A 12631-nucleotide genomic window follows, 5' to 3' on the forward strand; every position below is an offset into this window, starting at 1 on the left:
GTTGTAACCAATCAATGCATTCAGATCACATGAGGACCAATAAGAGAGCAGATATTTATTATATAGAGCCATTATTGCATGGAACTCCCTTCCATTTCATATTGCTCAAATGAACAGCATACCTGGTTTCAAAAAACCGATAAAGCAACACCTCAGGGCACAACACCTCTCCCCTATTTGACCTAGATAGTTTGTGTGTGTGTATTGATATGTAGGCTACATATCTAAATTGATGTAGTTCTGTCCTTAAGCTGTTCTTGTCTATTAATGTTCTGTATTATGTCATGTTTCATGTTTTGTGTGGACCCCAGGAAGAGTAGCTGCTGCTTTCGCAACAGCTAATGGGGATCCTAATAAAATACCAAATACCAGATATAATACAGTTCACTCTATTAACTGAAGTTTTGTCAAAATATCTACTATCAGTGAGGAGCTAGTATTGTGGAGTATGTGCGACATTGGTAGCGCTGTCTCTCCATGGGCTCTCAGTGTTTGTTATAACTTCTTAATATGATTTGGTTTGTTAGTCTAGGATCCACTTACAAAGAGCAGGGTGGAGGAGGGAAGCATATCAACACATGAGGAGGTTTCGCTGGTGTGTTTTTATAGCTTCCTGTTGCTATCCTGCACTCTCTGTCAGTCATTAAAGGCTTTGACCAATCAAGTCCATAAGCTCAGTGGCTTTGAGGCCTGGGCATCACTGCCCTCTGCTGGTTAGAGAAGACTCAGCTCCTCATTTTAAAGCTTGTAGTGGCTTGGTATGAAGTAATAATAATAATAATAATAATATGCCATTTAGCAGACGCTTTTATCCAAAGCGACTTACAGTCATGCGTGCATACATTTTTTTTGTGTATGGGTGGTCCCAGGGATCGAACCCACTACCTTGGCGTTACAAGCGCCGTGCTCTACCAGCTGAGCTACAGAGGACCACAGTGATATAAGGCATTAAAAGCATTCATTATAAGCTGCTTCACGTATGTCACACTCCTGCGATGCAGGCGGAACTGCGACTCGGACTACAGCGACGGGGAGGAGGACTTCTACTACTCGGAGATCGAGATCAACATGGACAGCCTATCAGAGGGCTTGTCCAGCCTCACGCCCACCTCCCCCACCACCTCCGGCCCTCCCCCCATTTTCCCCCCTGTCTCTCTCACCGCCTGTCTCCCTCGCTCTGAGCCCTCCCACATCGCCATGAGGGGGACGCATGGCCACGCCCCCACCCTGCTCAGCCAATCAGCTCCCTCCACGCTCTGCCATATTCGCACTGACCACGCATACCAGGTAAGAACAGTCATGCACGTACATACACCTTATTCTCCAGCGGCTATGGTACTCTCTGATGCTATAAACTCTTAGAAAAAAGGTGCTATCTAGACCTTAAAAGGATTCTTCGGCTGTCCATGTAGGAGAACCCTTTTGGTTCCATGTAGAAACCTTTTGGTTCCAGGTAGAACCCTTTCCACAGAGGGTTCTACATGAAACCCAAAAGGGTTCTACCTGGCACCAAGGAGGGTTCTACTTGGAGCTGAAGAACCCTTTTGGAACCCAGAGAATGTCCAGGGATGGGTAAAATCACAAAATATAATTACAAAATACCCAAAAGATCAATGTATCAAAATAAACTACAAATTACTTGTATTTAGAAATGTATTTAATTAAAATACATGTATTTTAAAATACAGAAATAGGTTTGCAAGTAGCCGGCCTGAACAGCAACAACATTTTCAGTGACGGTTACAGAAATGTATTACTTGCTATGACTGTGATATGTTGTTGTTTATTTACCTTATTTGAATGCACTCTGTAAAGGCATCCGCATGCTTCCCATCGTGCATATTCTATGACGCAATTTTTTGACGTTTTTGTTCATTTTGGTCTTCGGCAAGGTTTTTTTTGTCAGTAGCCAAAGTCTACGCCCCTTTGTCAGTGATTGGTCAACAGTAGGGATTATTCAATGAAGTGTTTGTTGTCAATCAACGAGAGATGAATCGTATTCATGAAAAAAAATTCACTTGAGAAATACTGAAACAAACATCTTAGTTAGATGTCAAATGTAGCAACTAAGAGCAGCAAAAACGTCCAAATTAATGACAGATTTCTTGAGTTATTTTAGATTAATTCTGACTATTTTGAGGAAATGTATACTGGCTACAGCATCTCAAGATAGACAAACAGTACTATTGCCTATTGTTTCTCATTTTTCAAGCGAACACTCGTTCGGTTCGCCTAGCCGCCAACCGAACCGAAGCATGCGGAACACTTAAGTCACTCTGGATAAGAGTGTCTGCTAAATGACCTAAATGTATATGTGAAAATTAACATACCAAAATGAACTACAAAGCACACTGGGTATTATTATTGGCCTTTTTTGGGATGCGGAGCTCATTAGAATACTCAGCATGCTTTGCAATTGTTCATTTTTACATATACATTTATATTTAGTTAATTTAGCAGACGCTCTTAACACACCATAGCGCCATTAGACTTCTGAAAGGGGGCCACAAAATGGTGAACCGCTATAGCAAATGGTATAGAAAAGTATTTAGTATTTTGAAAATACAAATGACAGATTATGAAAGTATCTTGTTACAAAATACATTGGAGTGTAGTTTAGCCCAGTGTAATACAAATTACAAAATACTCAGAAGTAATTGAAATACATGTAACAGATACAATACTGCCCATCTCTGAGACTGACATGTAGCTGTCATCTACTTCCTGACAGGTAATGTTATGGTTCCCCTGGTCTGTACACAGGCTTAATGCTACATGGCAGATGAATAGGTTCCTATAGATGAGGTAGTCTCCTCTCTTTTACTCCATCTTCTCTCTGTATAGTATCTATCTCCCTTTTCTTTCTGCATCATTCTTTGTCGCTCAACCTCCCTCTACCTCCACTCATTCACCCCTTCTCTCACCTCCTCCTTCTCTCTCCCCTACCTCTCTCTATCTCCCCCCCTCCCCCCCTCTCTCTCTCTCGCTCTCTCTCTCTCTCTCGCTCTCTCTCTCTCTCTCTCTCTCTCTCTCTCTCTTTCTCTTTCTCTTTCTCTTTCTCTTTCTCTTTCTCCTTCCTCCTCTTCTCTCTGTCGCTCACTGTGGTGCGGTGCTATGTTTTCCAGGCCACTGCTCCTTTGAGTATTCCTGTGTGTTCGGAGCAGGCTGGTGGGAATGATGGGATTGGGAATTGGGATGGGATCAGTGTGTCCTGGCAGTCCCCTCCTGTCATTTTTAAAGGCTTACCGGTGAGCAGGCTGCTTTCTCTCCTTCTGTCTTCATCCTCACGTTCTCTCTCTATTTCATCACTCCCCACATCTCTTCTACCTCTCTCACTCTGTTGCTCTTCCACTTCTCATATTTCTCACCCTCTCATATCTCCCTCTTCGCCCCACCCCATCTCTCTCTCCCCCATCTCTCATCTCTCTACTCCCACTCCCTCGCTCCCCCCACCCCCAAACCTTTTTTTCAATTTCTCTCTCCCCCACTCCTGTCAGGCTAGCTGCCTCCTTTCTTCTACCTCTGTCTCTACCCCATAGCCCTTCTATCTAGACATGTTGCCTTTAGGGCTGAACTAGGATCAGTTCCTCTTGTTGTCTTCTATCTAGACATGTTGTCTTCAGGGCTGAACTAGGATCAGTTCCTCTTGTTGTCTTCTATCTAGACATGTTGCCTTCAGGGCTGAACTAGGATCAGTTCCTCTTGTTGTCTTCTATCTAGACATGTTGCCTTTAGAGTTGAACTAGGATCAGTTCCTCTTGTTGTCTTCTATCTAGACATGTTGTCTTCAGGGCTGAACTAGGATCAGCCTCTCCTGCCAGTGTGAATATTTTTCTCAGGGCACTAGTTGAAAGCTGCTATGATTGCTGCTATGCTATGATTGATTGGTAGAATGCCCTTTGACCTGTGCTTGCCCCTGCAGGGCCCTTTGACTCACACCCGCACAGTGAGCTTCGGGGAGAAGAGACAGCCTGCCCTTCACACACACACCACCATCAGCAAGACACCCGCCTCTACAGCCCCCCTGGCCAAATCAGCACCAGGAACCAGGTACACAGATTGTGTGGGTGTGTGTGTGGACCCTTCCTTTGTGAGTGTATTTATCAACTTCATGGGAGTGTAGTGTGAAGTCTAACTGTGTGTCATATCTTTGATTGCCAAGGAAACCCCGCGGAGAGGCCAAAAAGTGCCGGAAGGTGTACGGCATGGAGAAGAGGGACATGTGGTGCACAGCCTGCCGTTGGAAAAAAGCCTGTCAGCGATTCAATGATTGAACCCCACTACATCACTGGGATGGACTCTTCCTCTGCCAGCGCTTCACTGAGGTGGTCTTCCACTGAGGAGATGTGGGGGTTTCTCCGTGATGAAGCTGCTTAGAGCACGCACTGCTTCCTCCTGACCAGCAGGGGGCTCTCTGCTTGCTTCTCTTAGTCCTCAGACAGCTAAACACACGAAACACACAAAAAAAATAGAGAAAAAAGTATATGGCTTTGGAAGCATTGTTTTTATTTCTAAGGATGATACTTTTTAGGTAATCCAAAAAACTATTATTCAAAACGTGATTCAGAACCTTTTCGATTTGTTTTGTACTTTCTAATTTTGCATGCCTTCACTGTAGGGCAGTGGTTGAAGATTTCAGATAAGCTTTTTGGTATTGTGTACTCTCAACATGTTGTTCTTTACTGGTCCGAGTATCATGGAAGCTACTGTGTTTGAGTCTACAAGATCCTGACACCACTCTCATCAGCGTCTTTCAAATCACCTCTGTTGACGTTTTAGAACTAAAACCAGATTAACTTCGTGCCGTTTATTTGAATGGATCGTTTTCAAATCTCAACGGTCACTCTATTGAAATGGGCAGTATGTCTACCAAAGGAAAACAGGATCAGAATCTCTCTAAATTCACTCAGAATGTCACTTTTATTAAGACACAAGTTTGTTATTCATATAACACATCGCATGCTCTTATGGGAATTCAACTCAACAATCCCCATCTCTTTGTTTGGGAAGTTAATAGTGCATAGCTACACATCATAAGCTTCCTGCTTTTTCCATCTGCTGGCACCAAATGTTACCACACTGTTCACTCTCATTTCTCACATTTAACAGTTTAACAGTTTTCAGTGATTAGTTGCCAAGGCAACTAGTAGTTGCGAAGTGCAATCACCAGGGTTTGGACAGTCTGGTCTTGCTTTGATTAATCAGCTCTATTGTTGATTACAGTTATAATAATAATAAATAATATGCCATTTAGCAGACGCTTTTATCCAAAGCGACTTACAGTCATGCGTGCATACATTTTTGTGTATGGGTGGTCCCGGGGATCGAACCCACTACCTTGGCGTTTCAAGCGCCGTGCTCTACCAGCTGAGCTACAGAGGACAACAACATCAAACCCTCCTGTAGCATAGCTGGCTACTCAGAGTTCTGGAATCCATTTTCTGTGTACGTTCATAGAAAAATATTATCTAATTCTAGTTCTCTGTGGGTAATCTACCTAGTCCTACTCAACCGGGACTCCCAGTTACTGCTCTTAACTGGTATCTATCTAAGGGTGTTGAAATGTAAATCTTTTTCTCAGAGGGATTATTTGCGTCCCATGAATTGTACCTAGATTCCTGATCAGACACATTGATATAGATGTATATTTTTAAACAGATAATTTGTTTTACTTTAGCTACTTTTATTTTTTTGTTGCCAGCTCTTTTAATGTAGTTTCTGCTGCCCCCCCCCCCTCTCTCTCTCTCTCTCTCTCTCTCTCTCTCACTCTCTCACTCTGCTCCCAACACACTCTCTCTCTCTCTCTCTCTCTCTCTCTCTCTCTCTCTCTCTCTCTCTCTCTCTCTCTCTCTCTCTCTCTCTCTCTCTCTCTCTCTCTCTCTCTCTCTCTCTCTCTCTCTCTCTCTCTCTCTCTCTCTCTCTCTCTCTCTCTATCTACTTCTCTCTCTCTCACCTCCCAATACTGAATACCAGCCATACCCCAAGTTACAACAGCAGGACACACACATGCATGGTGCAACTTGTCCTCTCTTTCCTTAGGTTACCTTCATCCTATTCTATGACAATGGCCACAGTCTATGACTTTCCGTTCTTTGGCCATGTGACAAATCTGTTGTCATAGTGACACCTGCGTTCTCAGCTGTTGGCAGTCACAAATTCTAATTGAGGTGACATCAGTAGAAGGCCATTCTAAGACAGCTGGGAATGACTGTCATTTGTTGTTATTTGGGTACAACAAACTTAATTTTAGCATGCCCTGTCAGTCTTTTCCTTGATAACCATGACCAACAGATATGGTCCTGCTGATTGGCTGGTAACCTTGTCCATCAGGCGTTATGTCCAGTAGTGTCTGAGAGAAGCTGGTTCTTACAGTAAGTAGCTCACTGGTCAGACTGGAGAGTAGCCCGGTATTTCATGATCAGAAACTTCACTAAGTGCCATTGAAAATAACATTATGAGGAAAAAGGATTTACCTAAATAAATTGCACTAACTTGCATTGCACAAAGACTTGCTTTTATACATGGATTTTATACACACAGATTTTGAAGTGAAATTGAATTTGAGGTTGTTTTATTTTGGATCGTCACTGCCTTGGTGTCAAAATGGGGTTTCAGGGATGGGGCTTCTACACCTCTTGGGTCCCCCCATAAGAACTTTTTGAACTGGTATGTTTAGCTCTCTCTCTCTGTGTGTGGTGTACTCAGCCCAATGGTGCCGACAATATTGTCTGGAATAGTGTGGTACTGCATAGTACAGCTGTACTTTGTGAGTCTGGGTTTCCCCTAGACTTTTCTATTGTGGTGGTGCACCAAGAAGGCGGTCTGCCCTAACTTGGTAATATATGGGGAAACACTGGTCCAGAGTTAGTCCTTCGTCAGTCAATGGTTGCTTGTTGTCTTCTTAAGAACAGATAAATCATGGTGTTTCAACACCATGGGCTTTCCTTACGTAGCATACTCATACACTGCTTTCACAATAATTTAGTTTAGTCTTCCTTTGCCTAAAAGGTGCTTGCCTTTTTTAGACTTTATTGAGATGAGGTAGTGTACAGAGAATATGTTTTATTTCTGGACTGACTCTTATTTTGGACTCCTATCTGATTCTGGTTTGGTTTTAGGTTAGCACTTAAACACACCCCCTCAGCTCTCTCTCCACCCCCAACCAAAGCACCTGACACTTCTCCACCAATCGAAACACCAATCGTGTGTTTGGTCCTACTGGCAGCAGATTGGCCATTCATACGTTAGAGTTATTTTCAGACCAATCAAGTCTGTCATTCTCAGTCACACCCCTATGCCTGCCACAAAACCCGCCTTTGGTATTTAATTGCACTAAAGTGGCCTTATGGGTCACTGGCCAGGGCTAATGTAAGGGGAACACTCTTTATCCACTTGCTACTACCTGCATTGACAAACTGGATTAATCAAAGGAAAGTCTCACCCACAGTAAGTTGACATGGGATAGGGTAGGGTCAGGTGGGTTTGAGTGACAACTGGCATCCCCATGGCTGTTTTTAGGAGATCTGAGGTTTTGGAAAGTAGAGAGAGGGCTGAATTCTGATTGGGTGTGTTTGGGGAACTGGGACTTTGTGATAGGTGGAGAAAGAGGAAGTGGGACAAGCAGTGACGATTATTAGAGATGGATTTGTAATTTCAGGGCTTTCCTGTACATATGCAACGTAAAGACAACCCTGATGCTTTTTTCATATATTGTTGTTTGTTGTTGTATTTCTGTTAAACAAAAATTTAACTTTCTAAGGTAGAATTGCGCAGCTTTTTTGTGTGCATATTTTTTTAAAGGCAATTGAGAAGCTATAGTGAATATAACATGTGCATACCCATATATTGCAGGTTAAGGGAAAAGGGGCGAAAAAACGTAGATGAATGTAAAACCTACAAAAAGAAAAGCTTGTTTTTTTCTTTCTTGTTGTAATGCTGGCTAGTTTCTACTGCATGTAGAGAACTGTTAGTGAACTCTGACAGAATGACGGCACAAACAGCACAAACTGTCATTCTGTTACCAAATGTTGCATCTGCACTGTTCTTCAAGTAAATGTGTTTTGGTAAAATGTTCAGTGGAAATTGTTCAAATTAGTCATTGTGCATAGAGTTGTATGGTTTGTTTAACTTTGCAATCATTGGTCTTGTTTGACACATTTTAAAGTGAAAAATCTTAGTCTCAGCATAATTCTGTTACCGTGGAATTGCCCTTAACCTTCTTACATTGTGCAATGAGATGCTTTAATTCTAACAAGAACTAACTTGACCTTTTGGTGACCTTTCTGTGAGCCACCTCGTGTGATCTATTATGAATGCATTTATTGGCATGTAGACCTTTATTTAGGTTGTTATAAGGAGTCATGAGCTGTTATGAATGCTTATAGCAGGCCATGTACTGCACTCTTCCCACTTTAATGCATATATTGAATGTGTTTATAAAGGTGTTATGCATTTGTTAAGGTGGTCATAACCCACTGGACACAAACTGGTTGAATCAATGTTGTTTCCATGTCATTTCAACAAAAACATTGAATGTGATGACTTTTGAATCAACATGGAAAACTGATTGGATTTGTAAAATGTAAGGGAATTGCGTCATTTTTTTCACCCAACTTTTAACCTAGATCCAATATCATGGTGAAATGTTTTGTTGAATTCACGTTAGTTGACAACTCAACCAAATGAAAATCAAAACTAGACGTTTAAATGACATCTGTACCCAGTTGGAAGGAACCGTGAGCTGTTGTGAATGCTTATGGCAAGTCTTATAATACACTATGGAGAGATCGACTGTGCTATGAATGCAGTCATACTGCATTGTACACAGCCATTTCAGAAAATGTGCTACCTACCTTTTCTGTCTCCCTGCCAAATAAGTATTTATCAGAATACATGTTGTCATTGTCTTTTGTGGGAATGATGTAATGTTGGGTAGGATAACCTTTGGTATGCAATGAGGAAGTGTGTTATGAAATACGTTTTAACTTTGGGGATTCGGTGTCCTGTCCTGCACATTCCAACAGACCGCTTGCCTTGGTGTCTGTTTGTCCCTTCCATTTACATTTTTTTTCATTTTACATACGCTTTTATCCAGAGCGACTAGGGTTAAGTGCCTTGCTCAAGGCCACATCGGCAGATTTTTCACTTAGTCGGCTCGGGTATTCAAACCAGCGACCTTTCAGTTACTGGCCCAACACTCTTAACCGCTAGGCTACCTGCCACCAGGTTGTACCTATACATTTCCCTCTCACAACTTCAGTGACTCTCTTCCTCTCTATCTCCCAATCTATTTCTCTCCCCAAATTTTTTTTTTTCCTGTCTCTCTGGCTCTTTTAAACTATCAGAATTGACTGTAGTCCCCCCCCCCCAAAGGCAATACCCAGTATATTAAGCTAACCGAGCCCTTGAAATGTGCAGAAAAAAAGCCTTTATACCCTAATATGTTCTGTGATTCTATCCTTTGTTTGCCTTTTGAATGTCCATGTTGATGAGTCCAGCCCAGCAGTTCAGCAGCAGCAAAGCCAATGGATCTCCATTCAAATCAAATGTAACACATCGTCATCGCCATGGCAGCTCCAATCAACTCTGTGCTTTTTCTTCTATCGTGCTCTGAAACAACACCAGTTTGATCTGTTTGTCTTTCTGTCACTCTTTTACCTCTTATCTGTTTTTCTTTCTTTCTTTTTTTAACTGTCTGACTGTTTTTCTCCTGCTGTGCTGTCAGAGCATTATGGGTGGCTGGAGTGAAACTGACTTTATTTTTGTTGCTTTATTATCTTGTTCATATTGATTGATTGATTGATTGATTGATGTTCTCATTATGTCTGGTGCAGAAGAGTGTTTTATTGCTCATGTCTGTCTGTGACATGTGCTCGAGTGGATGGGTGACTTGATGTCATGGTGATGATGTGATGTAAATGTGATTGAGAGAAAATAAATGTGAATGGATTGGAATATGTATTCTCATGCTTTCTCTCTCTTCTCTGTGTGTGTCTGTGTGCGTGTGTGTGTGTGTGTCTGTCTGTGTGTGCGTGTGTCACACGTTTCCGCTAGGTAAAGATCTATGATCAGCTTCCCCTCCCCCAATTCTAAACTTGACCATCAGTGGGGAAATTTCTAAACTGACCGAAGATCAGCATATAGGGGCAACTTCACCCTACACCTTCATAGTTGTAAAGCCTACTGCCCTCATTTGGAGAACAGGGGTATTACAGCACTGAGGTAGAACTCATACAGTTGAGGTTGACAAGAACACAACATTTACAACACACACAAATTATTTTCAGCAGCAATTTCAAAATTTATTGAGACTGATTGGTTTTGCAAATAATAGTCAAGCTAATTCCACTAAACATTAAGTTAGAAAGAGGCCTGGGTTAGCCCTTTAGGCTAGCCCTCACAACAGGACAGTAGGGAAGTTCATGTTTGGCTATAAAAACGCTCAAGTTATCAGTACTATCATATACAGACCTGCCCACTTTAATCCTCCCAAACAGAGCAAGGGGTTTGATTATTCAACACATCTTTGTTACAAACACAGGTTTATGATAATCAATATAAAGTCAGTATCATATTGAACAATATTCCCAACAAAGGACTGTCAAGTTTCAAGTGTCTCACTTTACAAACGAAAGACACCTTGCCAAATGTGAGAGAAAATAAATAATATATAATAGTAATATAAATGTATATATATATGAAGGTATACACACATCACTCTTAGTAAAGAACAGAATCTAAAATAAAATGTAAGAATTTTGAAATATAGTATAATTTAGATATAACCATATCTATGGCTTTGTGATTTGCACATGTGAATCAAGCTATACAGGCTAAATCAGGATTGCAATTTTGTACACATCTAAGAGCAGAATACCCATATTAATCTGCTGAAAAACAAACAGTTTTGCATGGTGTGAAATGAACCAGTTTTGTGCAGACGCCAGAGACAGAGCTTTGGTATGACAAATGGACAAAGGCGTGCAGGTAAGACCATGGAATCAGGGCACAATGGGTTAATAGACATAGTCAGGAACAGAACCTACTGTATACTGTAATACAGTAACATAGGTGCTCAAAAACATAGAGCTGATTTGTCTCTCAGAAAAACAGTATTTTCTCAACTTTTTGCACCTGTGATATAGATAAAATATATTTTAAAAATCTCTATCCATCAGATTTCTGTATCTCCCTATCTCTTGAAACACCCACACCCACACATCTAGAATGTATCGAGGCACATTGTTGAGGGGATTGGATGGCAAATGTTTCCTGAATTACAACTCAAGACAAGGAAGAAGAAGACATGCAGGCAGGCAGGCACGCAGACAGTTGATGATAATGATAAGACTAAAGAAGTTGGTAAAAACATCTCAGTGGTCACAGGAGTCTGGAGTGGAAAAGCACTGGATGGATGTCAGAGAAATAGCACTGCTACTGCAGTCCTTCCAAATACACGGCAGCTCTTGACAATCCCTACATATTCAGCCTTTAACATTCAAAATATCCACACAACGTCGTTCATTTTCTTTCTGAAACCTTCAAGAGATTAGAAATTGCTGATAGACAATAAATTACACTACTTAAATAAAGCTTGCCACCACACATGGAGAAGGCATCACGAATCAGTGAAATCAAACACACACCCGAGGGGTGTTCGGTAGATACAGTGTTTAGCATTGGGATGAGGGAATTGAAGTGTGGCAGATTGTAATGTTTGCAACCAACTGTGGCTACGCAACTATAATTGCCAGAGGCACCACTGTGGCCCACCCTGTCCCTTTCCCTCATAGCATTCAGGTACAGGTTGATGTTTATTGTAATGAATCTTGCCCTGGAGGCGATTTCCGCTAGATGGGCCAACTGCAAAGTCAAAATTGGCTACTGTAAAAATTCATGAAAACAGAAACTAGCTTTTTGGTCTTAATTTAAAGTTAGGGTTAGGCATTATGTTTAGTAATGTGGTTAATATTAGGTTTAATGTTAGGGTTAGGTTTAAGATCAGATTTTATGACTTTGTGGCTGTGCCAGCTAGTGACCACTCTGCAGAGCTGCCTCCAGGGCAAGATTCATGACAATAAATGCCAACCTGCCATTCAGGCACCCTACCCCAAAACATGTCTTGTAGGTCTGGAAGAATCTTGCCCTCTGTTAGGCCAGGTTGACATTTTCCCTATACATTATTTACCCATACCTAATCATTTCAGACCTACAAAAAGTGCATAGGGGTCCGGGCCAGGGGTTGATTTGGAATTGGGCCTATGTTTAGGATATACAGTAGAACACAACTTTGGAAACCAGGGCACCAAGGGCAATAAAGAAAAGAGGGGTTAAAGATGCGATATTCAGCAGGTCACAAGGCCCTTCATATACAATGATACTGTATATTTACAACATGTGCACTTTGAAAACTGTAAAAATTAAAAAGATTTGGAAAAAAAACAGAACCAAATAAACAACATCCAAACTACAACACAATTATTATACCACAATAAATTGAAATATGTGCACCTGCACACGCACCGTTGAAACAAAAGCACTTGATACAACGTATTTGATTATTTTTGGTATGATGTTAATTAATTAGTGTATGTTAGTAATATAGACACTTGTGCCATACCATACATACGTT

General features: G+C 41.4%; 1 protein-coding gene across 2 annotated transcripts in view; it reads left to right on the top strand.

Annotated features, from left to right (window-relative positions):
- Nucleotides 1-4461, top strand: part of LOC311115726 (zinc finger protein 704-like) — an 83276-nt gene extending 78815 nt beyond the window's left edge. The window contains exons 6-9 of one of the 2 annotated variants that reach the window (XM_084190876.1): nt 1002-1287; nt 3126-3248; nt 3923-4050; nt 4163-4461. In XM_084190876.1, coding sequence (XP_084047002.1) covers nt 1002-1287; nt 3126-3248; nt 3923-4050; nt 4163-4274 — 649 coding nt within the window. In that variant the 3' untranslated portion in view covers nt 4275-4461. The remainder of the gene's footprint in view (nt 1-1001; nt 1288-3125; nt 3249-3922; nt 4051-4162) is intronic. The other variant, XM_084190877.1, reaches the window with a different exon arrangement.
- The last annotated feature ends 8170 nt before the right edge of the window (nt 4462-12631 follow it).

Source organism: Coregonus lavaretus, assembly GCF_964263955.1.
Source record: "Coregonus lavaretus genome assembly, contig: HAP1_SCAFFOLD_937, whole genome shotgun sequence".
Classification (NCBI taxonomy): domain Eukaryota; kingdom Metazoa; phylum Chordata; class Actinopteri; order Salmoniformes; family Salmonidae; genus Coregonus; species Coregonus lavaretus.